The 26961-nt window shown below is 41.5% G+C and overlaps 1 protein-coding gene across 5 annotated transcripts in view; it reads right to left on the reverse strand.

Annotated features, from left to right (window-relative positions):
- Positions 1–1341: 1341 nt before the first annotated feature.
- Positions 1342–26961, reverse strand: part of pde4d (phosphodiesterase 4D, cAMP-specific) — a 179962-nt gene continuing 154342 nt past the window's right edge. For all 5 annotated transcript variants that reach the window (XM_030059826.1, XM_030059824.1, XM_030059825.1 and 2 more), the window contains 13 exons: positions 25794–25830; positions 25622–25695; positions 25046–25095; positions 19811–19923; positions 12624–12717; positions 12109–12284; positions 11743–11841; positions 11414–11578; positions 11043–11142; positions 7920–8074; positions 7069–7191; positions 6731–6913; positions 1342–5509 (listed from right to left, as the gene is read on the reverse strand). In XM_030059826.1, the coding sequence (XP_029915686.1) occupies positions 5006–5509; positions 6731–6913; positions 7069–7191; positions 7920–8074; positions 11043–11142; positions 11414–11578; positions 11743–11841; positions 12109–12284; positions 12624–12717; positions 19811–19923; positions 25046–25095; positions 25622–25695; positions 25794–25830 (1873 nt within the window). In that variant the 3' untranslated portion in view covers positions 1342–5005. The remainder of the gene's footprint in view (positions 5510–6730; positions 6914–7068; positions 7192–7919; positions 8075–11042; positions 11143–11413; positions 11579–11742; positions 11842–12108; positions 12285–12623; positions 12718–19810; positions 19924–25045; positions 25096–25621; positions 25696–25793; positions 25831–26961) is intronic.

Below are 26961 nucleotides of genomic sequence, written 5' to 3' on the forward strand. Positions count from 1 at the left end.
CCTGAGGATGGGCACCACCTACAGGGCGGACTGAGTACTGCATTGTGCACTATGCGCACTATGTATGCAGTGTGCATCACGTCAGCAGGGATACGGCGGCACCTGACACATGCATAAAACTACATTTTGGTAGGTGTCAAGTGTCCGAGATTTGTACACCAAACAGTATAAACCTCGTACTATACTATCACAAAAATTACATGTTGCTAAAAGAGAGAAAAAATAGCTGCCATAACAACTGATGCTATATGCTATATGCTCATTTTTTATTTTACTATTTTTTGCACCCTCTAGTACTAACCACTGCTAGTGATAAGAATTTAGGATGACGCAGGCGTAACACCATACATGAATATGAAGTGGCGCTAAATGCAAATCGGCTTGTCTTATTAACACCAAGGTTAATGAACTTTTGACTGAGGCGAACAGAAGGTGACGCTGTTCAGTTACAGAGAACAAGGCGGCAAGGTCGTGATCTGCATTTACTGCCCGGTGCCCCCATGCAGCACATCATTATGTCTCTGTGCAGGGTGTGCGATGACAAATCACTATCAGTCACTGCCAGTAACAGGTAAAGAAAATGACTGTAAGTGTTCTTGGATCATGTAATTACTGTAACTAAAATAATGATGATGATAATAATAATGATAATAATAATAATAATAAAGGAACTAATTTGCTCTGTGTACATTTTAAAAATTACAATTTCATCACGGTGGCCTTTTTATCACTTACATTTACGTTTTCTGATTACTTAACCCTTTGGCGCATAGCGGTCACTACAGTGGACAGCTGTTTAGAAGTCGTTTTCTCCTAAATGCAATGGTTCCTATGGTGGAATTGCATATCAGCTGTTAGAACCCCCCGACCCCCCCCACCCCCCCCACCCCCCCACCCCCCTCCCATTGAGATTTATGCAGAGACTGTCAATTCTTGTTGCTGAAAACATTAATACTAGTATCATGACATGGTAATACCAGTCCTGCATCCTTAAAGAAGTCTGGAGACTCACAAAAGTGTTTATGCCCTAAGAAGAGTAAAAACACATAAGAAAAAAAATCTTGACTCAGGCTTTCATAATTCATGCATCAAAGGGTTAAAGACATTTTGTGAATGAACTTGAATTTTTGGATTTTTTTTCTTGTCTTCCTCCTCTACCATTTAAAACCAGGTAATGTTAAAATTCCTAAAAGAGAGACTGAAATCAGACCAAAATCTGTCCAACTCACCTTAGTCTGTTTTTGTTTGTTTGTTTGTTCTCCTTCTGACAGTTTAGAAATGTGGGCCACACCCATACTGCGGGTGTATATTATCAACAATTAATGACAAGAACCCAGTGAGTAGGCAGAATCAACCCATGCTTTTATTTAATCCATTGCATATAAAAACATTTTTTTCATTCTTTTTTTTGTTTTTTACATAAAGTTGTATGATCTACAGTGCTATCCAATAGACTGCAATTAACAAGAATCAATTAAAATAACCTTTTAATTGTCCTGTGAAACTTCCAGACAAGTTGGCATTCTAAAGACATAACCCAAAAAAATAATTGTCCTGAAGACCTTTTTTTTTTTTTTTTTTTTTTTTTTGAAGTTACAGTTTGTGTATTCCTTTCATACCATAAAAAAATAGAACACATAATGAGAAAAGAACCCACTGTTTCCATTGGTCCAGGGCTGTTAAGAATCTACAGTATGTGTGTCAAAATAAGAGTCCCTATCGCGGGACAATGATGCACACACCCCACACCCAACCCCCCCCATCCCTACTCCCCTTTTCTATATAAATACTAACCCTCTCCTGTCCAGGCAGAAAGATGTCAGTGGTTTTGGATATTGCAAGTAATATGAGTGGAAGTGTGGGCCAAGCATAGATAAGCAACACACCGTCATATTTCAGCCAGAATTAATGCAGCAGTGGCTGGACATGCGGGCGTGTCTCTAAGCCTCGGTGCTTCGTAGGCCGTGGTCAAGAAGCAACTTCATACTCCTATTACACCCCTTCAGTGTTTGTAGATCTGATACAATCGAGACAGGCGTGGACAACGTTACAGTCGCTCCACCTCGTCTCCTGACCAGATACAAGAAAGCTATTGCCATATCGTTTACACCTGACGTGTTGTTTCATATTTCTGAGCGTGGTGGCAAGGCCTAAAGAGGGTGTGAGCTGTTCAGACCAGGTCTACAGTGAATACAACTCTCAGACATCCAGCTGTAGGCCACACGACACTCAAGTAGTCAGTCTTTGACTTGGAGTTGACCTGAATCTACACGCACATCACCTCTGCACTGACAGCATGCTCGACAGCAAGTGCCACATTTCCATAGCTCCCCCCAAAAGAAACCAGGTTTGGCTGTGAAAGTGAAAAGGCAACATTTTTTCAAATTCCTAGCAGTTCCTTCGCCAGCAGTAGATCAGGACAACCCGAGCCAAGAGATTTTCTAATGCAGCAAAAGAGGAGAACTAGAAAATAAAGGAAAAAAAAGACTAAAACAAATGACATGCGCTTAATTTTTAAGGCACAGCCCATGGGCCAAGGAACAGTTTCTTTTTAAAAAACAATTTGGCTTTCCCCCTCTCTTCTCTGAGCTAGTTCTCAGGTAAGCAACGTATCGATGGATCATTTTACACTGAAGAAGCATGTGTAATAAACATTCTCTCAACAAGAGGTACATAATACAGCCACACCATCACCAAAAGGGATGATAAGAATCAATCATTTACAACAAATGGCATTATGGTAATAATAATAATAATAATAATAATAATAATAATATATACAGCACAATAAATATATGTTTGTAAACAGCGATAAAACCAGAAAACTGTAGTACAGGTAAGGGCATTGGGTGAGGATGAGAAAAGAGAAAACAAAATCTTGGCACAAAATTAAAGATTAAATAAGAACTCAAAAGATCAAATAAAACCTCTGAAATTACACATCGGTAAAACAAGCACTCTTAAAAAAAAAAAAAAAGCCATGTTCAGTATTTCAAGTTTTTTTTTTTTTCCTTTTTACATTTGTCGATTTTTTATATTTTATGTACATAGAGGAAAAAAGCATATTTGGGTATTGTAACCGGCAAGCCTGTACTGCGGTCTATGCTACAGTGAAATATTGACTGTACCACCTTTATATCGCAAAAAAGACACAACAAATAGAAAAATATAACAATAAATAATAGCATCGGTTGTAACAACAGGAAAAATGACAGAGGTGTGGAAAAAGGAAGAGACTCTTGGCTGAAGTGTAAGACAGCATTGTTGTGTGTATTTTGGCGGGTTAAATGTAAAAAAAAAAAAAAAAAGAAATATCAAAGTGGTAATATGTGGATATATCAGTGCATTTAGAGTATCTACGTATAGGATAGTCTTTCTCAGACGACTACTCAATGGAGCTGATTGTCTTCTCAGAAACAAAGACAGTGACTGGGCTTAGTGTTGGATGTCAGGATGGCCAAAAACAAACATTAAGTGAAAAACAAATGCACAAACAAACAAACAAACAAACAAACAAACAAAAAATCAACTCATATAGCACATGAACTGAAACTGTGGCTTGACAGATATGGATACGACCGAACATCATGAAGAGAAGGTATGCGGTTTGTTATGTGTATGTCACGCACAATAAGGGCACCTGCTAGAAAAAAAAACAAAAACAAAAACAAAATGACAGTAAAAGCTTTCATAAGATTGGTATAAACATGATATTAACACCGTTTCTATCTCTGTACACTCAGAGCGCCACCCAAACTTCTAACAAAAGGTGCTGTTTTTATATCAACTACAAAGCATTGCATTGTCTCAGGATGTGTTCAAAGGAACTGCAGGCAACAATAATAATAATAATAATAATAATAAAAAAACTTAAAAGCCTCATCCACATCGGTAAGAAAGGATTTCACTCAAAGTAAAGCATAAGGACGACAGGTTTCAGCTTTCTCGTCAGTGAAAATTCTCACTGAAATAACAGTTATGAATTAATTCAATTCATAGGACTAACCAAGTATGAGTATAGTGGCATGGGAATAATCGTATAAATGCTATTGGAGAAAGTGCAAACACCTCAGTACGCTCCTACTGCCATCCAGCTGTGAAGATACACCTCGAGACACTGAAAATCTGTCACACACTTCCCTCCAATGGTTTCATGATTTCCAAAAGGCTGTCATGAGTTGCTTCTCTCGTCTCTTTCATAACAAAACAAAGCCTAGAGATAGCAAAAGTAAAATCTAGAAAATATCTCCATCTTACATACAGTACAATACAAAAAATTAAAGAGGTCTAGGACAGCATCATGGCTGTAAGATTTGAGCCTTGTTTCAGTCAGGTTTTCAAGGAAGACTTCCACATTTCGAATGTGTCTCATAAATTCCCACCATGCATCGCTCCCCGGTGTGCTGCAGCAGCTTTCGTCTCTGCGCCGTCCCGTCAGGTTTTCACTGGAACGGCGGCATCGCACGTCTCCTAATTCACTGGGGGGAGGAAATGACATAACCAGGATACCGATTCTCCTTGAACACAACGTTAACCACTTCTGTAGAATGGGCACTTGATAAAACGCGGAAACACTGCTAAACTTCCGGCAAGGTTGAGACGAAGCGGAGGGGAAGGAAAGTATGATTATATATGTAGCATGAACAGCACTGAGTAGAATCTGAACTGCTCATCCAAGTCCTACAGTAACGTAAGCTGGCTAAAAAAAGGGGGAGGTGTAAAAGTGAAATCAACACACACCACTTGAGTACGAACGGGAATGGAAAGGAGTTTTCCTGAGTGCAAAAAAACTTGTAGAAGTACCAGTGGGCGTGTCTGAACAAAGCTGACCAATTGAAGATGAGAAGGGAGGAATGGCCAAGGTGGAGAGCAGCGCACGCTTTGGAACCATAAACACAGATGTATAAAAAACACAGACAGACTCCACAAAACCCAAAAAATATTCTATAAATAATCATCTGTCATTACTAAGAAGAACAGTTAATCAGGTGCTGTCCGTACACTGCTATGTGTCAGGAGATTTCTCTTTCTCCTCCTCCTCCTCCTCCTCCTCCTCCTCCTCCGCTACCTCTTCCTCCACGACGCACGGTTGCGAGCAGGGCGTCTCCCCCTCCCCGACCCCCTCCTCCTCCTCCTCCTCCCCCACCTGTTCGTCCAAAGGAATCTCTGTCGATTCAGAGTCCTGTGTACAGAGTGTTTTAGAGTCACTACAGCTGTTCTCCTCCTCCTCCTCCTCTTCCTCCTCCTCCTCGGGCTGGCTGCCGCTGTCCTTCTCCGTGTCCGACTCCCCGTCCTCCTCCAGCGTGAGCTCAAACTGGAACTTGTCCCCTCCAGGGGGACGGCTGCTGTCGTCTGCCTCGTCCAGCGCGGGAGAGGGGCTTTGGGGGATGGTGCTTTGGTACCACTCCCTGTTGTCCTCCAGTGTGTCCAGGATGTCCTGGGCGTCGGGGTGCACCAGGTCGGCCCAGGTCTCCCACAGAGGGTGGACGATGTAGTCGATGAAACCCACCTACGGGAAGGACAGGAGGACAGACAGATTGTGAAAAATTCAAAGTCTCTAATAGTGAGATTATTTAAGCAGTACCATGATTAGTTTGTTATTTTAGGTTGTAATCATTTTTATTTTATCTTATATATAATTTCCTTGTATTATCCACTGTTGTTTACTTTCTAATTTAGTTTGTCGTCTGTTGTCTTGTTTTTTAATTGTTTTTGTTTTGTTTTTCAAGTCAGATTAATTTATACAGTAAGTCTCCAGGTTCTTTTTAATCTCAACTGCACCATCTCTTCATTTCATTTGTATAGGTTCCTGCATGTCTGCGTGCAGTGATTCATGTTTCTCACAGTTTGCTTTGTGCCTTGGTTTTAAACAAGCTATGTTAAATATAGCGTGGTTGAATATGTACATTGAATAATATCTGTTTGATTTACGCTGTTACTGCAAGAAGAGACACCAGGGTGGATGTCACTTGGTGAGACGGGGGAGTGGAACAGTTATTCGACCACAAATCATAATCAAGAAGGTATACCTTTGAATTACTGATGAAGTGTTTTGTTATTTTGAAAGTAATCTGAGGAATGTTATGCATTATGCTATTTTGTTAATAAATTACCTTTGTTGAATTCAGATCCACACTTGCTTTTTGTTTAGATTGTGTGCTGTCCGTCCCGCCCAAACAGTGGCTTATTAAATGCGGGACTTTTTGTTTCAAGCCACTATAGGACCAGTTGTTAGGCCTAATGTTATTAATAATCAAAAGCAGTGCTGAATGTTCTATATTGATTAAACAAACAAACAAATAAAAATTTTAGTTTGAAGAGCTGTGGTGAGAGAGAAAGGTCACCACATGTTCAGCTTTGGTACAAGACCGTTACATCCCTACTATGTAACTACTATATGTTTACATTGCTTACTGCTATTTATCATCTGTGTATACTGTATATTTCTTCTAAATTTGCACATTGACCTACCTCTATGCACATTTTATACACCCATGCACACGTTTTTTTCTGTTTTTTTTTTGTTGCACATTGCTTTTTGCACACTGGGTTGTACTTAGATCTTATTCTTTATTTTTTGTTATCTTTTTTATTTATTTAATCTGTAATCTGTGGATACTGCTGAAAAACTGCGAATTTCCTGCGGGATGAATAAAGTATCTATCTATCTATCTATCTATCTAAAGTATGTGTGTATGTGTGTGTGTGTGTGTGTGTGTGTGTGTGTTACCTGGCTCTTCTCCACTGAGGCGTTGTGTTTGTCACACATGGGGCTGATCTCCATGCCTCTCTCTCTCTCCCTGTCCCCCTGGCTGAAGAACTCCTCCATAATGCGGTCCGTCCACTGCCGGTACAGCTGCAGAGGCTTTGTGGGGTTGCTCAGGTCGGCACAGTGCACCATGTTCTGCAGAACCTGATCGTGACAGAAAACACACCACACGCTCTACAAGATGACGACTACATGTCCAGCTATGTTTATCAAAGACGGGCTTGTCCACCACCACTGCAAAGTTCTTTTTAGTGATGAGACTAACCTAAGAAAAATAATATTTGATTTTGCAGTCTGACCTGTATTCTGTCAGAGTAGTTGTCCAGCAGCAGGACACCAGAGCTGGTCACCTTCTTGGTTTCCACCATGGTTTTCAGATCGGCCAGTAGATTCATGTGCTTGGACATGTCTGTTGCTAACACCTTGGGAAAAGAGCCAAGACAAACCATTAATATTCAGGATATCAAATTATAGGATGCAATTAAAACCAAACAAATCAAAATATTACCAGGGTTCCCACTGTTTTAAGGGGAATTGTTTTTCAGGATTTTTCAGGGACATATTCAATGACTTCTGTACATGTCAGCTGTTACTCGCTGAGAGTCATCTTAGAGTGATTCAAAATGAACAAAGTGGCCAAATTCTCAAATGACACGTTGTCAACATGTTGTTTGTGAATTGTATAACATGTTGTTCATGTGTAATAAAGTTAACATGTTAACAACAATGCTAACATGCAAATGCAAATGTGTTGATAAAGGTGTTAGTTTTAGCTGTTTGAGCTGTTTGGGACACTGTAAGATGCCAAAACATGACAGCTGGGCATGGACAGGCACTGCAACGGGGCATCAGCAGCTAAAAATGTGTAATGTGAGCTGAGCTAAACATATGAACATGTGATCTCAGTCGAACTTTATCATTTTCTAGGATCTCACTAATATTTCCAGGACATTTGATCAGCTTTAGAGTTTTCCATGTACAAGACTATACATTTCCAAGTTTTCCTGATTTTCCCGGACAGGTGGGAACCCTGATTACTGTCATTTTGAAGCAGCCTTTGTCGTAGCGAATATGCCTATAATGTACTTTGTTCCACTCTTGTTAACATGACCTTAGAGCTCTTTAAGTTCACAAAATACAGGTAACTCACAATGTCAATGACCATCTTTCGCAGTGATTGTCGTTGTTTTTTGGTCAGGTTTTGGAAGATGTCACAGTTCTCCTCCTGTAGGAGTTTGAAACCCACTGCCAGATGGTGGTTCTCCAACACTGACGAGTCATTGTACATGAGCGCCAGCTCCGAATCTGGACAGACGACAAACCATGCCATTATAGTTGGTGTACATCAGACATTTAAAAGTACAACATGCTTTACATGAATGTTCCAACAGTCAAATAAATGAAAACCAAGCTTGAGATGGATGAAAATGAAATGAAATTTGAAAACAGGGAGACACTTAGCTTACATTATTTGTGTATTTGTACAGCGATGCAAATGCAAGATTTTACATCTTAGCAATGGAATAAGATGCTCAATAAAAACAGAGTTCCCACTGCTAATAGGCCTGTCCAAATTTTATATGTACTGTGGTTGTACATGTATCACAATCCATCTCTTGCTTGTTGAGCAAGTGCAGCAAACGCAGCAGCATGTTTTCCACTGAGAGGTTTCCCCACTCTGGGTCATTTGAAGGTCCTCTGGCTGTATTTCGATTTTCCATTAAGATGCATTAGTCTTGCCCACAGTGGAGCAGAGCAGAGCAGAATGGATAAAGGGGATCCTGCTCTGTGGCTGACAGAAGATCAGTCTGGTGGCTCCTAACTAGGATGACTCATACTGCCTTTACTGCAGGGATTCCCCATTTGGGCTTATGGGAGACACAACACATTTGTATGTATGAGTGTTCAAGGTTTCTTTGCTACCCTGATAACATATTACTAATACTCTTATGTAACAGCAGGATTGGAACGACACCCAGATTTGGTGTTTAAGGCAATGCTCATTTGATATATTTTGTGTTTTTTCTTCTAAATGACCAAATGGAAGCAATGCTTGTTGCACATCCAGCCTTTAGTGAATGTGAATGTACGAGTACAGATCAGAGGTTTCCACAAAACTGATTCCTTGTACAGCAGATAGGCCTGTTCAACAATTATAAAAACAATACACATATATATGCATATGTATGTGTGTGCGTGCGTGCAAGACATATTGACATATTTTGACATATATGACATTAAGGCTGTGTATTGGCAAGTATCGTTGTTATGTGGGAGTGGAAGTGTCAGATGGCTGAAGATAGATTACACCACTTCACATGTAATGGTTGGGCATTTAAACACAACATAAAATGAGCCTGTGTCTGCCACACATCTTTGCGTGTAAACTATTAATTAAAAAATGATAGTGTTTTTGAGACACGTTACAGTATCACAATACTCAAGAGCACTGACATTTTCTTACACCCCTAATATACACTGAGTGGCCACTTTATCAGGACCACCTGTGCAATATACTGCAGTTCAGTGCAATAGCTCTGCCATAAATTCTAGCTTTTAAGAAAGTTTCTAATGTTCAGTTTTTGTTGACATTGTGGAGAAAGTTTACATTTAATTCTATGTTTATTATTGAGTTTTTGAGTATTTATTGTAGTTTGCAGAAGTCTTGTACTAGTCTGCATTATATTGAAAGGCGTTTCTAATATTTAGTCCTCTTTATTTACATACATGAGGGGGAAAGAAGTGTAGTGGAAACACCTCTCAATAACATGCAGTCCGGTACAACAGCACCACAAACTATGAGCTCAATGCCAAACACAGAATTGAATGAACACCTCTATTAGTGTGACAAGAAGAAAACCTGAGCATTACAGGCATCATAGAAGTAAACTTTATGGCAGAACAGTTGTATTGGATTGTATTAGACTGTAGAGGGTTACCAAATAAAGTGACCACTGAGTGTATGCATTGATAAAATACACAAATGTACATTTTTGACCCCCACAGGAAAACTCTGAGAGTACAGACTCATTTAAAGATGAGAGCTGCTACGGGCTCAGTGTCGTGTTCAATGCCATTTCAGCTATGCAGATGCTTGCCCACACATGCTCTTGAACCCCAGAGCGCTGGTTACAGGGTGGTCTCGGTAACCCCAAGCCCACCCTGTCGCCCCAACAATAGCATTTAGGCCGTGTGACATCAAACATCTCCAGTGAGCTCTCTGGTGGAGGAAACGCTGTGGTTTTGTATGGGTGGATGGGTTTTTTTCCCTGGGGACGCCTTAGGCTGAGTAGAGAATGATGTCGTGTCACAAGGAAAGGGCACTATTGATCTCCTCTTTGAACTCACATGCCTTTGAATCACACACATCAAAGCCACCACACGTGACTAATAAAAACAAGATGAAGTGCACATGTGTATGCAGATAGTGTGTCTGTGTGTCACCCTCTCGCTCTCTCTCGCGATATATATATATAAATAAATATACATGTATCAGTGCAAGATAACAAAAGACACCATGGGAAAATATTATCAGAATTTTATGTGTTCAAGGGCAAAAACTTGGATAATCAACAGACTGTAGTGTCCCAAAAAATTAACAAAAGCATGAAAAAAGTCTTGTTTGTCAGTCACTGTTTGTCAATTTTGTACATGTGCAACTTAAGCCCGTACATGAGTTTGTATTCATTTGAGCAAGGATGCACGGCAAAAAAATGTCCCTCTCAGTGAGTCATGTAGTATCATATTCCGTGTTAAAATCTTGGTTATCTTAAAATAAGTGAAAAAATATGTCAGTGGGCTAAGATAATCCTACTCGTTTCCAGTGCTACTCTGCTTGTTTCCAGAATTTTCCGAACTGTAATGTCACTTCCTTCATACTCTGCCTTACTCTGCCTTGTTTCAACATATTTAGACCAGAAAAAAAATCCTAAAAGAAGTGGACCTGCATTGGAAACAAGTGGGATTATTTCAGCCCACTGACAGACTTTTTCCCACTTTTATTGTTTTATTTTTCAGAATCAGATTTTAAGACTGAACATGAGAGTAAATGACTTGTTAAGACATTTTTTAAAATGTATGTGTCCGCACAATGCTGGTCTGTATGCCTTTGTGAGGTAGAGGCCTCAGTGTGTGTGTGTGTGTGCATTCCTACCTAAGTATCAAACTGTGAAAGCATGTGTGCATTTCTGTGTGTGTGTGTGTGTGAGTGCGCGCTCATGGTGCCACTGAGCCACTGACGTAGCCGCTAACTCTGAGCTGTATTTAGACTCACTGGTGTTGATGAGAAACTGGTTGGAGACTCCAGGATGGTCCACGTCGTGAATTGCACTGGCAAAAATGGCAGCTAGGATCTCAAGGTCTGTGAACACAGCCTGGAATAAAGAATCAAGCACAGAGGGGCAGAAGAAGGGCATTGATGAGAGAATCAAATGGTAGGACAAAAATATCCCGGCAACTAAGAGCCATTGATTGGACTTTGAGCTGCAGTTTGATTGAAGCTGATTGTGGAAGCATGGGGTGTGCGCTGGTGTGTGTGTGTATATTTGAATGTGAGCTTAAGCTTGTGTGAATTTGATGTGTGTGTGTGTGTGTGTGTGTGTGTGTGTGTGTGTGTGTGTGTGTGCACGTGCACATGTGGCTCACCTCGAGGGCGGGGGTGGATAGCAGCACGTGAGTTGACTGGGTGACGTCAGCAGCATGGATGTTGTTATGGTAGGCCACATCGCCATGATAATGGTCTTCTAAGGTCATCAGGTATGTTATAAAGGTGTCAAGTGGAATTTTGAAAGTTTTTAACAAGTCTCTCTCCTGTGAACCAGAAAATCAACAGTGGGGTTACAATCCAGCCAATCTGAGGATAAGACAAGCATTACAAGCATCCACAACAAAGATTAAACAAATATTATCATATCAGAAAAACAAGAAAAATGACTACTGTGACTAAGTTTGGTGGGTATAGTGATGATTATTACCTGAAATATTGTGTACATCATGACTGTCAGTGGCCGGTTCCCAGAGAACTCTGTTATTTTGAAAACGTTAAGGCCCCATTTATTCACATCCTCCAGCTCCTGATAAAGAAAACAGAGAAACATTCAGAGAGAAAAAAAAAACAAAACATTTTTTATCTGCTCTTTTATTTTTTTCTTTTCCCTCCTTTACTCCTTCTTTGGCCACCTCTTCTTTCTCCATCCTTCTTTTTACCACCATCACCTGTATGCCCTCTCTCTTTCCTCCTTGCCTGAACCCCTTCACCGCATACACACACACACACACACACACACACACACACACACACACACACACACACACACACACACACACACACACACACCAACCTTAGCGAGTTCATCCTCTGTCTCAGTCTTGACTCCGAAGCGAGGGATGTTGGAGTTTGTGAGGCTGGAGGAGTGCTGCAGCTTCTTCACCCCGCTGATCTGAGACATGGGCTTGTTCTTCTTCTCCTTCTCCTTCTGGGTCTGAGGGGACGGCATCTCCACTTCATGCTGCTTGTCTGGAGAACCGCAGTGAAACAACATGGTAAGAGAACATGAGGTTTAAGGCTTTTGTCACTATTAACCTTTGACAGTGGATTTATGTTGCAATTGTTCAACCTGCAAAAAGCAGGTTTTGTAAAATGACCCAGAAATACTGTCTGAATTCGATATGTTGATACCATACACTTGTATAAATAGCAACCATTTACACTTATATACTTTAGATGCTGTATGTATGTCGATATGATGAGGACACTATAGATTCCCATGATCACTGCAGTGTTATTTCTATCTGTTGAGGCAGGATGGATTTTTATTCCAAGCCAATGAATCTACCTTACTGTGTCCTCACTCACCCAGGAAGGTGCTGGAGATGAACTCAGACACCTGGTTCCCAGATCGGCTCATCTCTGATAGGTGAGTAAGCTCCCTGTTCAACATCCTCTTGAACTGAAACAGACACACACACACACACACACACACACACACACATTAGGAGCTAGACATGGATAATGTCTAACAAAAAAATCACAGTCCACTTCCTTAGTATAATTATCATTATGATTATTCATGGCTGAGGGCGTTGAGGATTGTTTGATTTGGGGATGGTTTGTGCCTTTCTGAATAGATCACACTAAAAAAAAAAATAATGATAAAAAAGAGCGCTTGTGTAAATACCGAATACCAATTCATAAACCAAATTAACCCTGAGGAGAGCACCGGTATACTTAGTGTGTAATTGTTCTGTAAATCTGTTTGCAGCAAAAGACTGGGATAGCTACAGTGAGCATCCGCCAATACTAGGCCTTCTCTTTTAGTAAAGACACATTTTCATGCTGCCGGCGAAGAAACTGATATTTTTATTAGCCCTCCTGCTGGCTGGAACCCTTTTATATGAGACTGCTAAAATTCCCAAGACACACACAGGAGTCATATCCAGGAATTACACCAGTCCTGGCGAAACACACACATGCGTACAAACACTCACAGCGGCACAGAACAGGTCAGATGTCTACTGCCAGGTACGTCATCAGCAACCCATTTTCCCCAATTTTTTCGCTCACTTTCAATTTTCCTCTCCCTCACTGGCTGCTTCCCTTTCCTTCTCCCTCTCCCCCGCTCTCATTTGCACTCTTCCTCTCCTGAATCTAATTGGAGTGGCAGACCCAAATTTAGCTCCAGCCCTTTGATTTGACGACTAGACTGACTGACATCGAGGAGAGTGCTTGAAGTCAGAGATTTACCAAAGTGATTATACATATATATATATATATATATATATATATATATATATATATATATATATATATATATATATATATTATTACAAAAGTGACTGCAAAACAAACCTCTTAAACGAAACCACAACATTCTCTGAATCATTCTGGCGTCAGTCCATATGCATAATGTATGTGAATTGCCTGATTACATAAATCAATACTGATCACTTAAAATAGACCATTGCAACACTGCAGAGTGCTTACTGCGCAATTGTGTATTGACATCCTATTGATTCACATCCCTTGTGCGCATTATTGAAATGGAGATATCACAGGCAAAGAACCATCTGTAATGTGCTTTTGTCAGGTATTAAGAACCAGTGGACTGGAAAATTACAAAGGCATGCCAAGCAGAGCTATATTTATATACAAGAATATAAATAAAACAAATAAATGGAATGGCAGGTACATGAACTCAATATTCTGTTGCTTGCAGGGGCAAACACTGCAGTAGTATTGAAATATATTTGCTTGTTTTGTATCAGATTTATAACCTAATCCCTCGCCATATTAGACAGCTACCTGGAGGATCGCTGACCTAAAAAGATCAACACGGAGTTGCGATTTTATTCCATGTCAAGCAACCTCTGCAGTGTGAATATTTAAGAGCAGAAATCACCCAAAAGCATTATTACATTTTGCAGCTGTATTAATGCAATGTCTATAAAATGAATCCCAATAAGGAATCTGCTTTTCTGTGCTGCACATCCAGCTATGTCAACACCATTAAAAGGAGACCACAGTGCAAGAAGCATCACCTCTCCCAATTAAAACGGACAACGAAAAATTTCACGCCCCTGACAAGCACTGTTCCAGGACTTGGCATAATGGTGAGCTACATGCATATATGTGCTTTCTCTTGCTAGTCAGATGCAGTATGTTTGCGCAAACGTGTGTCAAGGATAAGCCTTTGTTAGAAACAATTTCCATTCTCAGGAGATGACATCAGGCTATTTCACCTGTGCTGATAGCTGTCAGAAAAAAAAAAAATCACATTACAGCAGACAATAAAAAGAAACTAAACCAAGAATGATTCATGGAAACAAATCAATCACTGGCTACATCTTACCTTTATATAACCCCAGGAGACAGAAAGGAGATAATTGGCCTCAGGCATTTTGATAGATACACAAAATAGATCCAGAAATAGAAAGGAGCTGGTATAGAGACCCAAATACAGTTTGGATGATGGGGAGAGAGGGCTGGAGAGCTTGCAAAACAAAAACAGCAGCTCCAGACAATAAAAGACCTCAACCTGAGGAGCTGTTAAGAGCTTGTTTCATTGTAAATTGGCGGTGTAGAGTCCATAAACGAGCTTTCATGTTCACGAATATCCACAGAGAGGAACCCATACTCCACGATGCAGAGAGGAAACGCGGATTCTGACTGAGGACGGGATGGATTGTGGCTCCCCAAAGATCCGATGAGAGAATATCGTGATTTCACACAATGAGATACACACTGACATGTGCACACACTAAGACGCGAGCACGCGCACCCAAACACACACACCCACACACATATATACACTGCTGAGGTTGTGAATAATTGATGATGGTGCGGATGCTTGGTTGATGCCAAAGCACCAGGACAGCAAGAATTTTCTGTCAACAGCTCCCAAACAAGGCGGGCTGGCTGGCTGGCTGCCTGCTTCTGTGTGTGACACACGCTCCCATGTGAAGAGCTCAGGCTGCTTCTCGCACAGTGTCACACAACACCAGCAAATCAGAAGATGAGTGAGCTTATCATCGCCTCTGATTGGCTTTAGGTGGAAGACTTGAGGCCACCTGCTCTGTGATTTGACAGCGGGTTTATGTTGCAATTGTGCTCCAGTGGAAACACCGCTCCTTTTCTTTCCTTCAGATCCTGCAGTGCATGTGTGTGTGTGCGTGAAAGAGAGGAAGAGGGAGAGAGATGTTTAGTAGGTCATTCGTCTGTGTGTGTGTTCATGTGACAGGTCATCTAACCTGCTGTATGTGATGCAAAAGCGAGTTAGCTCATCCCTCATCATACAATATTCACACACTGAGGTCAGCCCCCCTCCTGCCCGCAAAATTCCTGCAAGATGAGTCAAAGTAACGTAACTGATGAGATGATGTGCCATATGTGAAAAATCCATTAAACTTGCAAAAAGGATGAGCGACACAGACAGTTGTCTGGAGTGGCCTCATCAGGACAAGAACAGAGAGTACTGTCAACACAAGTCACTGTGTGTGTGCCTGTGTGTCTGTGTGTCTGTGTGTGTGTGTGTGTGTGTGTGTGTCTGTGTGTGTGTGTGTGTGTGTGTCACCAAGGTCAAGTGGTTGCTGCTTTATGTAAAAAGAAAAAGAAAAAGGCAAAAAGAAAACCACGAATGTTTGGCGTTGGAATAATTTAATACGGAATTAAATTTCCACATAAGAAGTAAAAAGAATGACTTCAAGACAGCCCTAACTCTGAAATAAATTTAAAAAAGCCCACAACCATAATATAATAATATGTAGTAATATGAATACTTCATGAACAATTAATCAAAATATTATCAAAGCTGCAATATGGCCAACTGCAATATTCAAATTGCAGGTGCTACAATTTTTTGATAAAGGTAAAATGTGACAAAATGTCATTATACGAATTGTGATGCTACAGAGAAGCCCTGGCCCACAAATTGTGATCTCCAGATATAAGACAACAAAATTCACATATACATTTTTCTTCAGTGTAAACAAAAACTCTGATACAAAAAATCAGCCTTTCTCCTAAAACCATATATCATATTGCAGTCACAATATCTATGATTTTATCATATTGTTCAGGCCTGCTTCACATGCATAATTCATGTTTTTAGCCCAGCAGCCATTAGCTACTAATTCAACAGCAGTTTATATTCTGCTGGTTGCTATTAAAGTAAAAAGCATCAGAGCGTCTATATGAAGCTAGAGAGGAGATTTCTGAGTAGAAGCTCTCTCTTTTTTGTTCTGTGTGTAAGTTTGCGCATGCACACACACACGTGTTTGTGTGTATGTGATGGTCCAGTGGCTACAGGGATTGAATGGGGACCAAATCTGTCTCTGCTTACTTTACACCTCACCTCTACAGACAGCCGTGGCACTGTGAGTAATTTACAGCTAGGTTGGAGCAGATGAGACCGCTTGGCTAACTGAGATCCAGGGCTCCAATTGACTCTGAGACATGCAGGCCAGCACAGGCCCAACGCACACACACACACACACACACACACACACACACACACACACACACACACACACACACACACACACACACACACACACACACACACACCAACACACACATACACACAGGCATCTCTCTACCTAAACATATACACAAATATACACACCAAGAAACACCCCTGCCCCATAAGACCACACTCCCTTGTTGTTTCTCTTTCCCTCTCTGTCTGTCCCTCTCTCTCTCTCTCTCTCTCTCTCTCTCTCTCTCTCTCTCTCTCTCTCTCTCTCTCTCTACACCTCTCTCTCTCTCTCTCACACACACACACACATATTGATAGCTCAGCCAAGAGGTGTGAACACAAACTATTGGGTAAAAATTGAAAAGTGTCACACCAAGCTTAGCTGTGACTTGTGTGTAATTTGTTCTTTGGAGGAGTGACCATAAATATCCATTCCCTGCTGTATGCAGCCCATGACTCCCTGGATCTGGTCTCTGTTGCATTTGTTTCCTTTCTCACATGCCACATTTATTCTGGTAGCAGACGCCCCCTCTCTCCAGAACACAGGGAGAACAGACACAGGCTATTTGCAGCCACTGGATTCAATGAATGTGTGGCACTAATAACTGTGAGAAAAAAAAAAAAAAATCTGTTGTCCATTGATGATCTAATATAGGTAACAAAATGAACTTATGCAACAACAAAAAAACATACTTCAGAAACTGCTAATTCCAGGCACATGGTGGTAATGTACCCGTGCAATAAAAATGCACATGTCTGATAAATAGCAACAACTGCAACAAAACTACTACTACTATTACCAATAATATTAATAATGCTGTACAGATAGTTCGCTGTCATGTACAATGAAATTCTTGGTTTGTATTTTTCTTGATGATGTGCATAAAAAGAATTAAATACTTAAATACAAAAAATGATATTACTACTATAACTACAATACCTGAGAAACTACAATGAAGATAATATATATGTACCTGCAACTAAATAAGCATAAGATATAAAAAGTAACCTTATGCTACTTTACTATTTACTAAGATTAATAATGCTAACACCAACAGTTTAACAAATATGCTTTGTTTTGACGTGATCAGATTAGGGTTAGGGTTAGGGTTAGCAGCATTTTTTCCCCACAAACTGTCAGTATTAATAATATATAATATTTTTTGGGGGGGTCATTTTCTGCTTTTTTTGACAGTCACAGTAGAGAAAGACAGGAAAGGCAGGGGGAGACAGGCGGGATGACATGCAGCAAATGGCCTGGGCTCAGATTCAAACCCTTGATGCTGCAATCAGGACTCAGGTCAGCTACTGGAGCACCTTTTTGCCACAGGTTATGTCAAAGTCTGATCAGTGGTGTGTGTGTATGTATGTGTGTGTTTGTGCACCAAACAATGTGTAAGTACCACTACAAATGGGGATTTAATGAGGAATGTCACAGGAAAGTTTTACTATAATTATAACAAAGTGGTTAGAGAATTAATTTTCTTTTTTTCTGTCTAAACTAAGTGGTTAGAGTTTCCTACTTTGATGAATGGGGTTTACGTAAAATGTAATGGCTGTGTGTGAGGTCTAGTTCACAGACAGATGTAGCCACTCTATTACTGATGCCACGGTGTATGCATGTGTGTGTGTGTGTCTGTTGCTCGAATGAGACGGCAGGCTGTGGCTGTTGCCATGGAAACCACAGATAGCTGTGCTAGTGAGCAATGGTGAGACACCGCATACTTATGGTGTTATAGTGTTTTTATCTTCTCACATTTGAATGAAGCAGATCTTCCTGTCGTGCGTGTGTTTGTAGCAACATCAGCAGTGTGTGTGTGTGTTTGTGTGTTCCTTTGTCTGTCCATCTCCCTGCCACTCCTCTTGGTCCGTCCCCCCCCTCGCGTGACATCACAGTGTGTGACATCACTAGAGCCCAGAGCTGATCAGCATGCAGAGTGGCGCGGCACGGCAGCCCACCCCTCTCCCCCCCATCTCCCCCACTTGCACTGGAGGCGACTGAGCATGCTCACTGCACAACTCCCTGCCTGCATGACGATGCTTCTGCTATCACTAACACACACAGACAATACAACACAAACACATCAGTGTGCGCTTTCATGCCTCACTTTTGGAGAGCACTACTACTGTTATGCACAATACATAGAAGCCATATGAGACCCAGATAATGACTTCTCCACCTGCTGAAGGTAGCACTGCTCCTCAGGCCTGCATGCTAGCTCTGGATAAATAAACACCTGACAAATATGAACAACAACAGGCTAGGTGGCAAATCTGTAGATGACTGAAGAAGAACTTTAAGAATGAGGGTGAGGGAAGAAGTAAGCCACAGACCGAGGGGTTAATATTTAGTAGCTAGGCGAACCAATCTTTGATGTAAATATTATTGTTATACAATCTATAACAGGTGTCTTAAACCATGACCCCTTAGGGGCAGGTTTTCATTCCTACCAAACACTAAACCAGGTGATTTCACTGATTAGTTGTTTCTACCTGGATGAAAGAGCACTAATCAGTGAAATAATCTGAACTGTTTTGCTTGGGAACAAAAACCTGCATGCTGCACATGATTTGAGGCCTCTAATTTTTGGAACTAGCAGCACTTGGTAATATGGTAGAGTGCTGCATGTCAGCCTGTCCTGTTGATGTAAAAATAGCACAGTTCCACTGTGGTTGAATGACTTTATAGTATATATGACAGATGTGACACAGTAAATTTGGGAACACATAATAAGATAGAACATATATCCCAAATCCTAGTAATGCTGTACTACAACGCAAAATGCCTCACTCAGTCAGAACTGGCCTGTGCTCTCCCAACATGTTATCTCGTATTGATATTGATCATGAAAACCAGCCCACATTGAATCATGGGTAGCAGCATCAGAGCATGGCTCAATAAATAGCAGTTAAAGCAGACACACAACAATGGACAAAGTTTAACTAAAAAAATAAAAAGCAGTCTTAGTTGCCTCTTATAGATGCTACCTTGATGGAACCCAGACTGAGTCTCATTCAGGATTAAAACTTTTCCTGACCAAGTTGGCGGAAACTTTTCTGTTCATCTTACCTTGTTGGAGGCCATTTCGCTGACCGAGTGTCTGGTCTGCAGCGTTTCAAGCTGGTCCAGGCACCAGTCCAGCTCCTCCAGGGTCTCAGTGGCCAGCTTCTGGTAGGCCTCCTCTGCGGGGGCGAGACAGGAGGGCAGGGGGTCAGTAAGGGCCCGCTTCAGAGGGCTAGCGGATGGACCAGGCCCGGGGTCCCCCACTCCACATACAGCTAAGCTGGGATACCCCGAGTGGACACATGGGTGATTCTTCATACTGGACAGGTGGGGGAAGTTGTGGGGTCTGGGAGTTGGGACCTGTAGTCCTGTATCCTAACCCAGAGACAAGCACTTCCACACGCCAGCTTTACCAAGCCTCACTGACTCCCTTGGAGAAAAGTAAGTCGTAATAGTCTTACAGTTCAAATCCTGGATTCCCCCTTTAAGTGGTCAAATACAATCACAGTAAGAACAGCTGAAGAATGGCAAACAGCCACCTTAAATCCAGAGGAGTGTCCAGATGAATGTTACAAAAAACAACAGCAGAGGACACAGGTAGCCACTGGGCTTCAGAGGAGCAAAAGATGAAGAGTGAAACACAGACAATCCCACATAGACTGACTCACTCACCATCTCTCATACAGAGCACACATCACTCAGACTCAGTGATCTAGGTGTCTGAGGTTTAGTCTATTGTCCATGAGAAATGTGTAATTCCAGTCATGTAGCAGGATGGAGAGCAGTCTGCTTAGCAGGCCCATGTCTGCCATGGGAGGGATGGAGGGAAGAGGGGGACGGACAAAAAGAGGATCCAGTGAGAGGCTCAGAAACAGTCAAGTTCCATCTGAACGCTGTCCAGCACGCAACAAAGACAAGATAGACTGTAGCATCCTGACATGGTTAGCAAACACAAAGACATCTCTCTCACACACACAAACATACACACACTCACACACTCACACTCACACACACACACACCCACACACACTCACATATACACCAGATGAAAAGCTAACCATAACACATCATGACTGTGTCTCCTTAGCTTCCCTGCCATTAAAAATGTCCATGCTGTCCAGAGAAGAAAGGCTATAATCCGGTGCTGTGTGTGTTGGAGATAGTGCTTCCTATAGATGCTGATGTGTATAGGGGGTGGGCTGCTGTTGCTTCGGCGTCCCTGGTAGCCAAACGTGCTGCTCTCCCCGAGCTGTACCTAAAGCCTGAGAGGACTGCACTGTGGATGGGGTAGGGGGAATGGCAAAACATGGACTGGAGTAGTAAAGGACTGGAGTGAGAGCAGGGAGCTCCCTATATTGTGTGTTGATGCACACATGGCAACATATGTTAAGCATACAGATGCACCAAGACAGAGAGAGGGGGGAGTGGAGGATTAAAAGAAATGGAAAACAAGAAGCAAGACACAAAGAGGTGGATGTAGAGGTGCCTTTCATATTAGTATGAGTGATAAAAGCCCTATATAAAACACTTCTATTTTGATCATGTATCCTTCCATTTCTATCAATTGCGAATGGAAAACATGCCTCTCTCAAAGCCGGCTTACGTTAATAGAAAATGTCACCTTGTCAGAAGCCAATTAATATTGATGTCTTGACTAATTTTGGAGAGCAAGGGCTTTTAATGCAATGTGATCTGTGATCTGGGAGGGGGATCACTTTGTCTGTAATTAAATTACACAGACAGAGAAAACACTGGCAGATTAAAATACATGGGGAGAGGATTTAATCACATGATACATTTTCGGTTCTTTGGTGCATTTAGCATCCAGATGTAAAACATAAAATATTTTAGCATCCACACAAATACAATAGTTGGACAGCTTCATGTAGGATTTTATCATGAAAAAGGTGCATCTATTTGCTGGGATGTTTTTTTTTTTTTTTTTTTTTAAATGCATGGTGCAAGGTTTACAGCTCTGGACTGCATGTGTACTATTCAATCATTTGAGTGTTTACAAGAGCTATTGTGATGAATTATGGGTTTAGATGCATGTGGCCCATTTTCTGTACTGCTTTCCATGCAGGCTTGTGTAGTATACAACCACGAGCATTGTATCAGCGTGACCACCTCTAAACCTCTTTTGTCACCTCTTTCCTCTCTACAATACCTCCCCCTCTCCCAGTTCACTGTCTTTGAAAAATCTCTCTCTCCCTCCTCCCATTAGTCCCCTTCCTCTCCCACACTCTTGTTTCCTCCGATAATCTCTGAACATCCTTCCTCCTCCCTCTTTTGTCTTCTCTCTGTCTCCCTCTCTCTCTCTGTCTTGCGCTCTCTCTCTCTGTCTCCCATTTCTTTCTCTCAGTCTCCCTTTCTCTCTCTGTCTCTCTCCCTGGTGTGGTGTCAGTGGCTGGGGTGCTACTCTTTCTGACAGCAACTGCACTGACGTCAATGACATTCTTCTCATGCTTAGTGCGACATCAGACACCGGCGCTCAGAGAGGCCACTCTGCTGCACAAACGCAAGGCTGAAGCCAAACCACGGACCGGAACAGTTCAAAACTGAAGCTGGACTGGGATAGGAAGAGGGTGAGACAGATGGAGGATGGAGTGGAAGGACAAAGCAAAAAGGAGAGAAGAAAGAAGGGGCAGAGGAGGAGGGGCAGAAATATTACTGATGTAATATAAAGGGTCAACCCCAAGCTCTATGACAACCAACCACCATAATTAATAAATTGTTTCATTATTATGATGCATCATTTCGAAAACTCTGACAGCTGAGACAGTGACCTTTGTAAAGAGCTTATACTCAAGCCTGTATGATACTATCAATACAGTTGAAAAGACCTGGAAAATGATATAGGTGTCATCTGCCAGTTGCATTCCAAACGTCCCAGCCGGGACAGCAGGGGTGTCTCTGGCTCACACACCTTTTTCAATATAGATGTCCATTTCTAATCATGCACCTCGTTTTGAGATCATGCACATTGTTTTCCAAGTTTTACTGTGAATTATGCCTTGTGATGCCGATTGTGGTGTTTAATTTAGACTTTGTAAAGTGTGCTTTGGTACTCTGAAAAGTATTATACAAATAAAATAAACTATCATTACTTGCTGTCAAAACAACAATCAGCTGAGAAATACTGTTACATCACTGTCCTCTGTAAGTCTGATGCTGAATGTTACCTAATTAGAGTCTGTTTCATTACCTTTACACAGTATCTCCTCTTGTCTACAGTAGGTCAAAGGTCACTTGAATCATTCTATTTTTAGGCTGTTCTTAAGTATCTTTCGTTATCTGATCAATATGCCAGTGACAGATGACAGAAAGAAGCACACTGATGGGCAGGGGAGAACGATGGGAAGGTGGGGATGGATGAAGGAGGCAGAGAAAGAGCAAGGAGGCCTCAATATGGGCTTGCTCCAATTCACCAGCAGCCTCTCCCTGTCTGATTTAGAGTTACTATTAATTACGCCGCCGTTATTGTCTCTCTCAGCAGGACAGCATAGTGGCCACCTCAGCAAGCCTCTGCATTACAAGTAGTCAATACACTCAAACAATCACCCCCATGACTCACGCCCGCCGCCGACTTGTGGCAGGACCCATAATGGCTGTGCACCGTGAGTTCTAAATATAGTGCAATGTCATCAATTCCTCAAACACAGGGAGGTCATGTATCTTGGCTACGTAAGAGGATCAATGTGAAGCTTTGGCACACTGTAGGTGAAGCAGGTGGGCAAAGCATTTCTCAAGGCTTCTCCACATTTTCGGTACATAGCGCTCTTGAACATGGTGTGTATGTGTCCGTGTATATGTGTGTGTGTGTGTGTGTGTGTGTGCATGTCAGGGCTATATCTTGCTAAGCAGAAGATATTCAGAGATTAAATGGCCTCATGTAGAGACACTGGCGGCCATTCACGATGCCAAAAGGCAAGAAGTGAACATCAAGGACAAGTCTATTTTGGTCACCTATGAGTGTGTCTGTGTCATGTCTCCTACACAATAAAAACACTCAAAGTAGACCAGACAGGCTGATTATTGTTTACAGTAGCTCATCCAAGTCAGATATGCCTATATAAAGGGCTAACAATTCATTATTGAAAACCTGACAGGTATATTTTGATGTATTCATTGATTAAAGATGGCAGCAACTCTAAAATTACTACTTTAGTACCCTGAAGGGTCATTTGGCCTGTCCTTGTAAGAGCACCTTTACAGGTTTGTTTCACCTTCAATTATAGCATAAGAAAAATGACATTAAAATTAATAAATAAAGATGAATTGTCAAAGTATTTTAACCAGGTTTTAGCATGTAGTCTCCTGCTAATATATAAAGGTCTGAATGGTCCCTGATACTGCGAAACTTTGCGAGATAGCTGTGAGAGACAGAGGAATGACGTGTGAGTGGTGTCATGCTACATATCACGCTAAGCTTTCAGCAGAATTAAATATCTTTAAACATCCAGGGGCTTTGTCAAATGTAGGCAGGGCTCATGAACTGTCACTCATGGTCCATACATAGGGTTGGTGGTGACACATCAGTTTGGCAGGGAAGCTTGAACACACAGCACTGACAGTACTGATAAATGAATAGACTGACACATGCAATGTCACGTCCAGAGACGGAGACAGCAAGACACTGTGTGAAGGCTGACATTCACCCTCGCTTCATGAATGATGTGCAGTTACCGGTCTTGCCAAACTAGTCACTGATATGCTTTGCTAGCTTTTGGGAAGACAACTGATATACAAACATACTGTAGTATAGCCACAAAAGGCCACACCTACCGCACCCAACCATATAGCACATAGTGATACAACAGCTGCTGAAGCTTGGGGGCATTCTTTACAGGCCTACCACTTCACCCTGTTCCCTTTTCTCTTGTACCTTTTTATGTGTACCACTAGGCTTGCTCCAGTGAACCACATCTCTGCAAAATATGCCAGCCATATTTGTATTCTGACTGTGGTCCACATCATGTTCATGTTCTTTGGCTCCCCCCAAAGGAAGTCTCTGTTTGCCAGTCCCCCATCACAACCATGCTGACATCTTAAAAACCAGACGAGAACATCACTATAACAACACTATCAATATGGTTTCAGCTGGATTTACATAAAACAGTACATACTAGTACAACCAATCATAATAATGACAGTATTAAGTTTTTCTGTCAGAAATATCTATTCCTGAATTCGACATGACACAGAGGCCTACCAATAATAGCACATGCACACACGCTCACACAAACAAATACATACACACCAAAAACAAAAGTCTTCACACCACTCATGCCGCCCACATACCTGTGAAGGAGGTCTTGGTGATGGGTGGTGGGTTACACATGGGTGATCTCCTATTGTAGGGGGAAAAAACAAACACTTAAATGTTTCGTCTCCAAAACAATAACATAAGCAGTTCACCACTATTCAAACCCTCTACATGTGTCCCAGTGTTAAGAGGGCAGCATTTCCCTCAGTCTTCACTCATTACATCTCTCACTTCACATTTAGGGAGCACTATGGCGGAGGGCACCTTTACAGAGCTGCCTGCTGCTGTTGTTGTAGTACCCGGTTATAACACCAGAGGGCGAAGAAGACTAGATTGTGTGCAAGCTTCAGCACAGGCGAGTCGGGCACAGCATGTTAATTATGGCAGTAGTAGCAGGAGGAGAGCACGCTGACTACCAAACAATGCTATTAATGTAGCAGAACTTCATATTCATATAATAAAATCAGATCTTGTGATTATGGTGGTGTCAGGCATATACAGCTACAATGGCTATTAACTATCAAAGGATAAACTTCCAAGAATAACAGCTTTCATTTCTGTGTTTAAAAAAAAAAGAAGAAGAAGAAAAGGTCATGCCTTTGCCCACTTACTTATTGGATGTTCTGTCTTGTAGATTGGTTAATGCACCAAAATTGTTCCGTACAGTTCTCAAACTGGCAAGAACCTGAAGGGGATATGGCAGATTAAGATAAGAGTATTTGTTTAACTATCAATATATAACAGCCTGTAACAGTTTAATAGTTAAACAACACAAGGCCTCACCTGTGCAAATGGCGTTACAATCATATCGTCACCATGACTGGAAGACACAGAGAGAGTGATAATAGTGTTAGAGTGAGTCTTATATTGACACTTTAGCCACAGGAGGATGTTTTCTGAAAGGACAAGAGGGGGTGGGGGGGGGGTGGGGAGGGGGCATCACATCGAATTAGGATCAGTGTCTCAGATACATGCTATCATAGTGACATGTTTACTTGAGACATCAGCTACCAGCTGGGCTCCCATTGTGCAGAATGACGGACAACCTCATAGAAGGTCCAGCATAGCTTCAGCTGTTGGTTTCAATAACAGAAATTAAAGGCTTTATTGGACAAGTCGCAGGCTATATTCAAAGAATAACCTTACTCCTTAGTAGCACCTACAACTATAAGACACTATAAAATCAACCTATATTGCATACAGCTCTCTTTTTCAGTTGCTGTATAGATTGTAGATACAGTGTCATGACATTCCCCAGCTAGATCAGGAACTCAAACCGGCAACTTCAGAGTCATAATGCTCCTACTGTAACCTCTGAGCTGTTGCCACCACACCATGTCATGTGTCCATGAGGCTGTCAACATTTGTTCAGGTGACACATACCGACATTTGGTCAGGTGACTGTTGGTGACACAGTCAAACAGTATACAGTGTATTTCTCAGTGTTACTCGACCACAGCCACGTCACAGACACACCTACAAACACATGCTCTATCACACTTTGACATTTCTGGTATGAATGTTCAAGGAGACGCGGGCTTGTCATGCGCTCCCATTGCAAAACAAATGGAAGGTATTCACTGCAATGTGACTGGCTATACTTGGAGAGGGAGAGACAGCAGGGAAAGGGGAAAGGGGAAAGAGTAGGAAGTAAGAAAGGGAAAAAATAGAGTACTTTTGTACTAATTATCTCTTTTTACATCACCTGACCTTTCATTTGTCCTTTTCAACTATATTATTCCCCTTTTTAAGCATTTATGGCCACAATGCCTTGTCATCCACAAAATGTGTCAATGCATAAGAATTTGATGCAGCAGAAACATGACTGTTCATGTTTTCACAAGTTAGCATCATAGTTGTTTAGCATAACTGTCTCCTGTAAGCTTTGCCAATTTTCCCTGTATCTGATTCAATAAAATTTGAAACAATATGTCTGTGAGTTAAAGCATTT

This window comes from Myripristis murdjan, chromosome 9, assembly GCF_902150065.1.
Source record: "Myripristis murdjan chromosome 9, fMyrMur1.1, whole genome shotgun sequence".
In the NCBI taxonomy this organism is placed as follows: domain Eukaryota; kingdom Metazoa; phylum Chordata; class Actinopteri; order Holocentriformes; family Holocentridae; genus Myripristis; species Myripristis murdjan.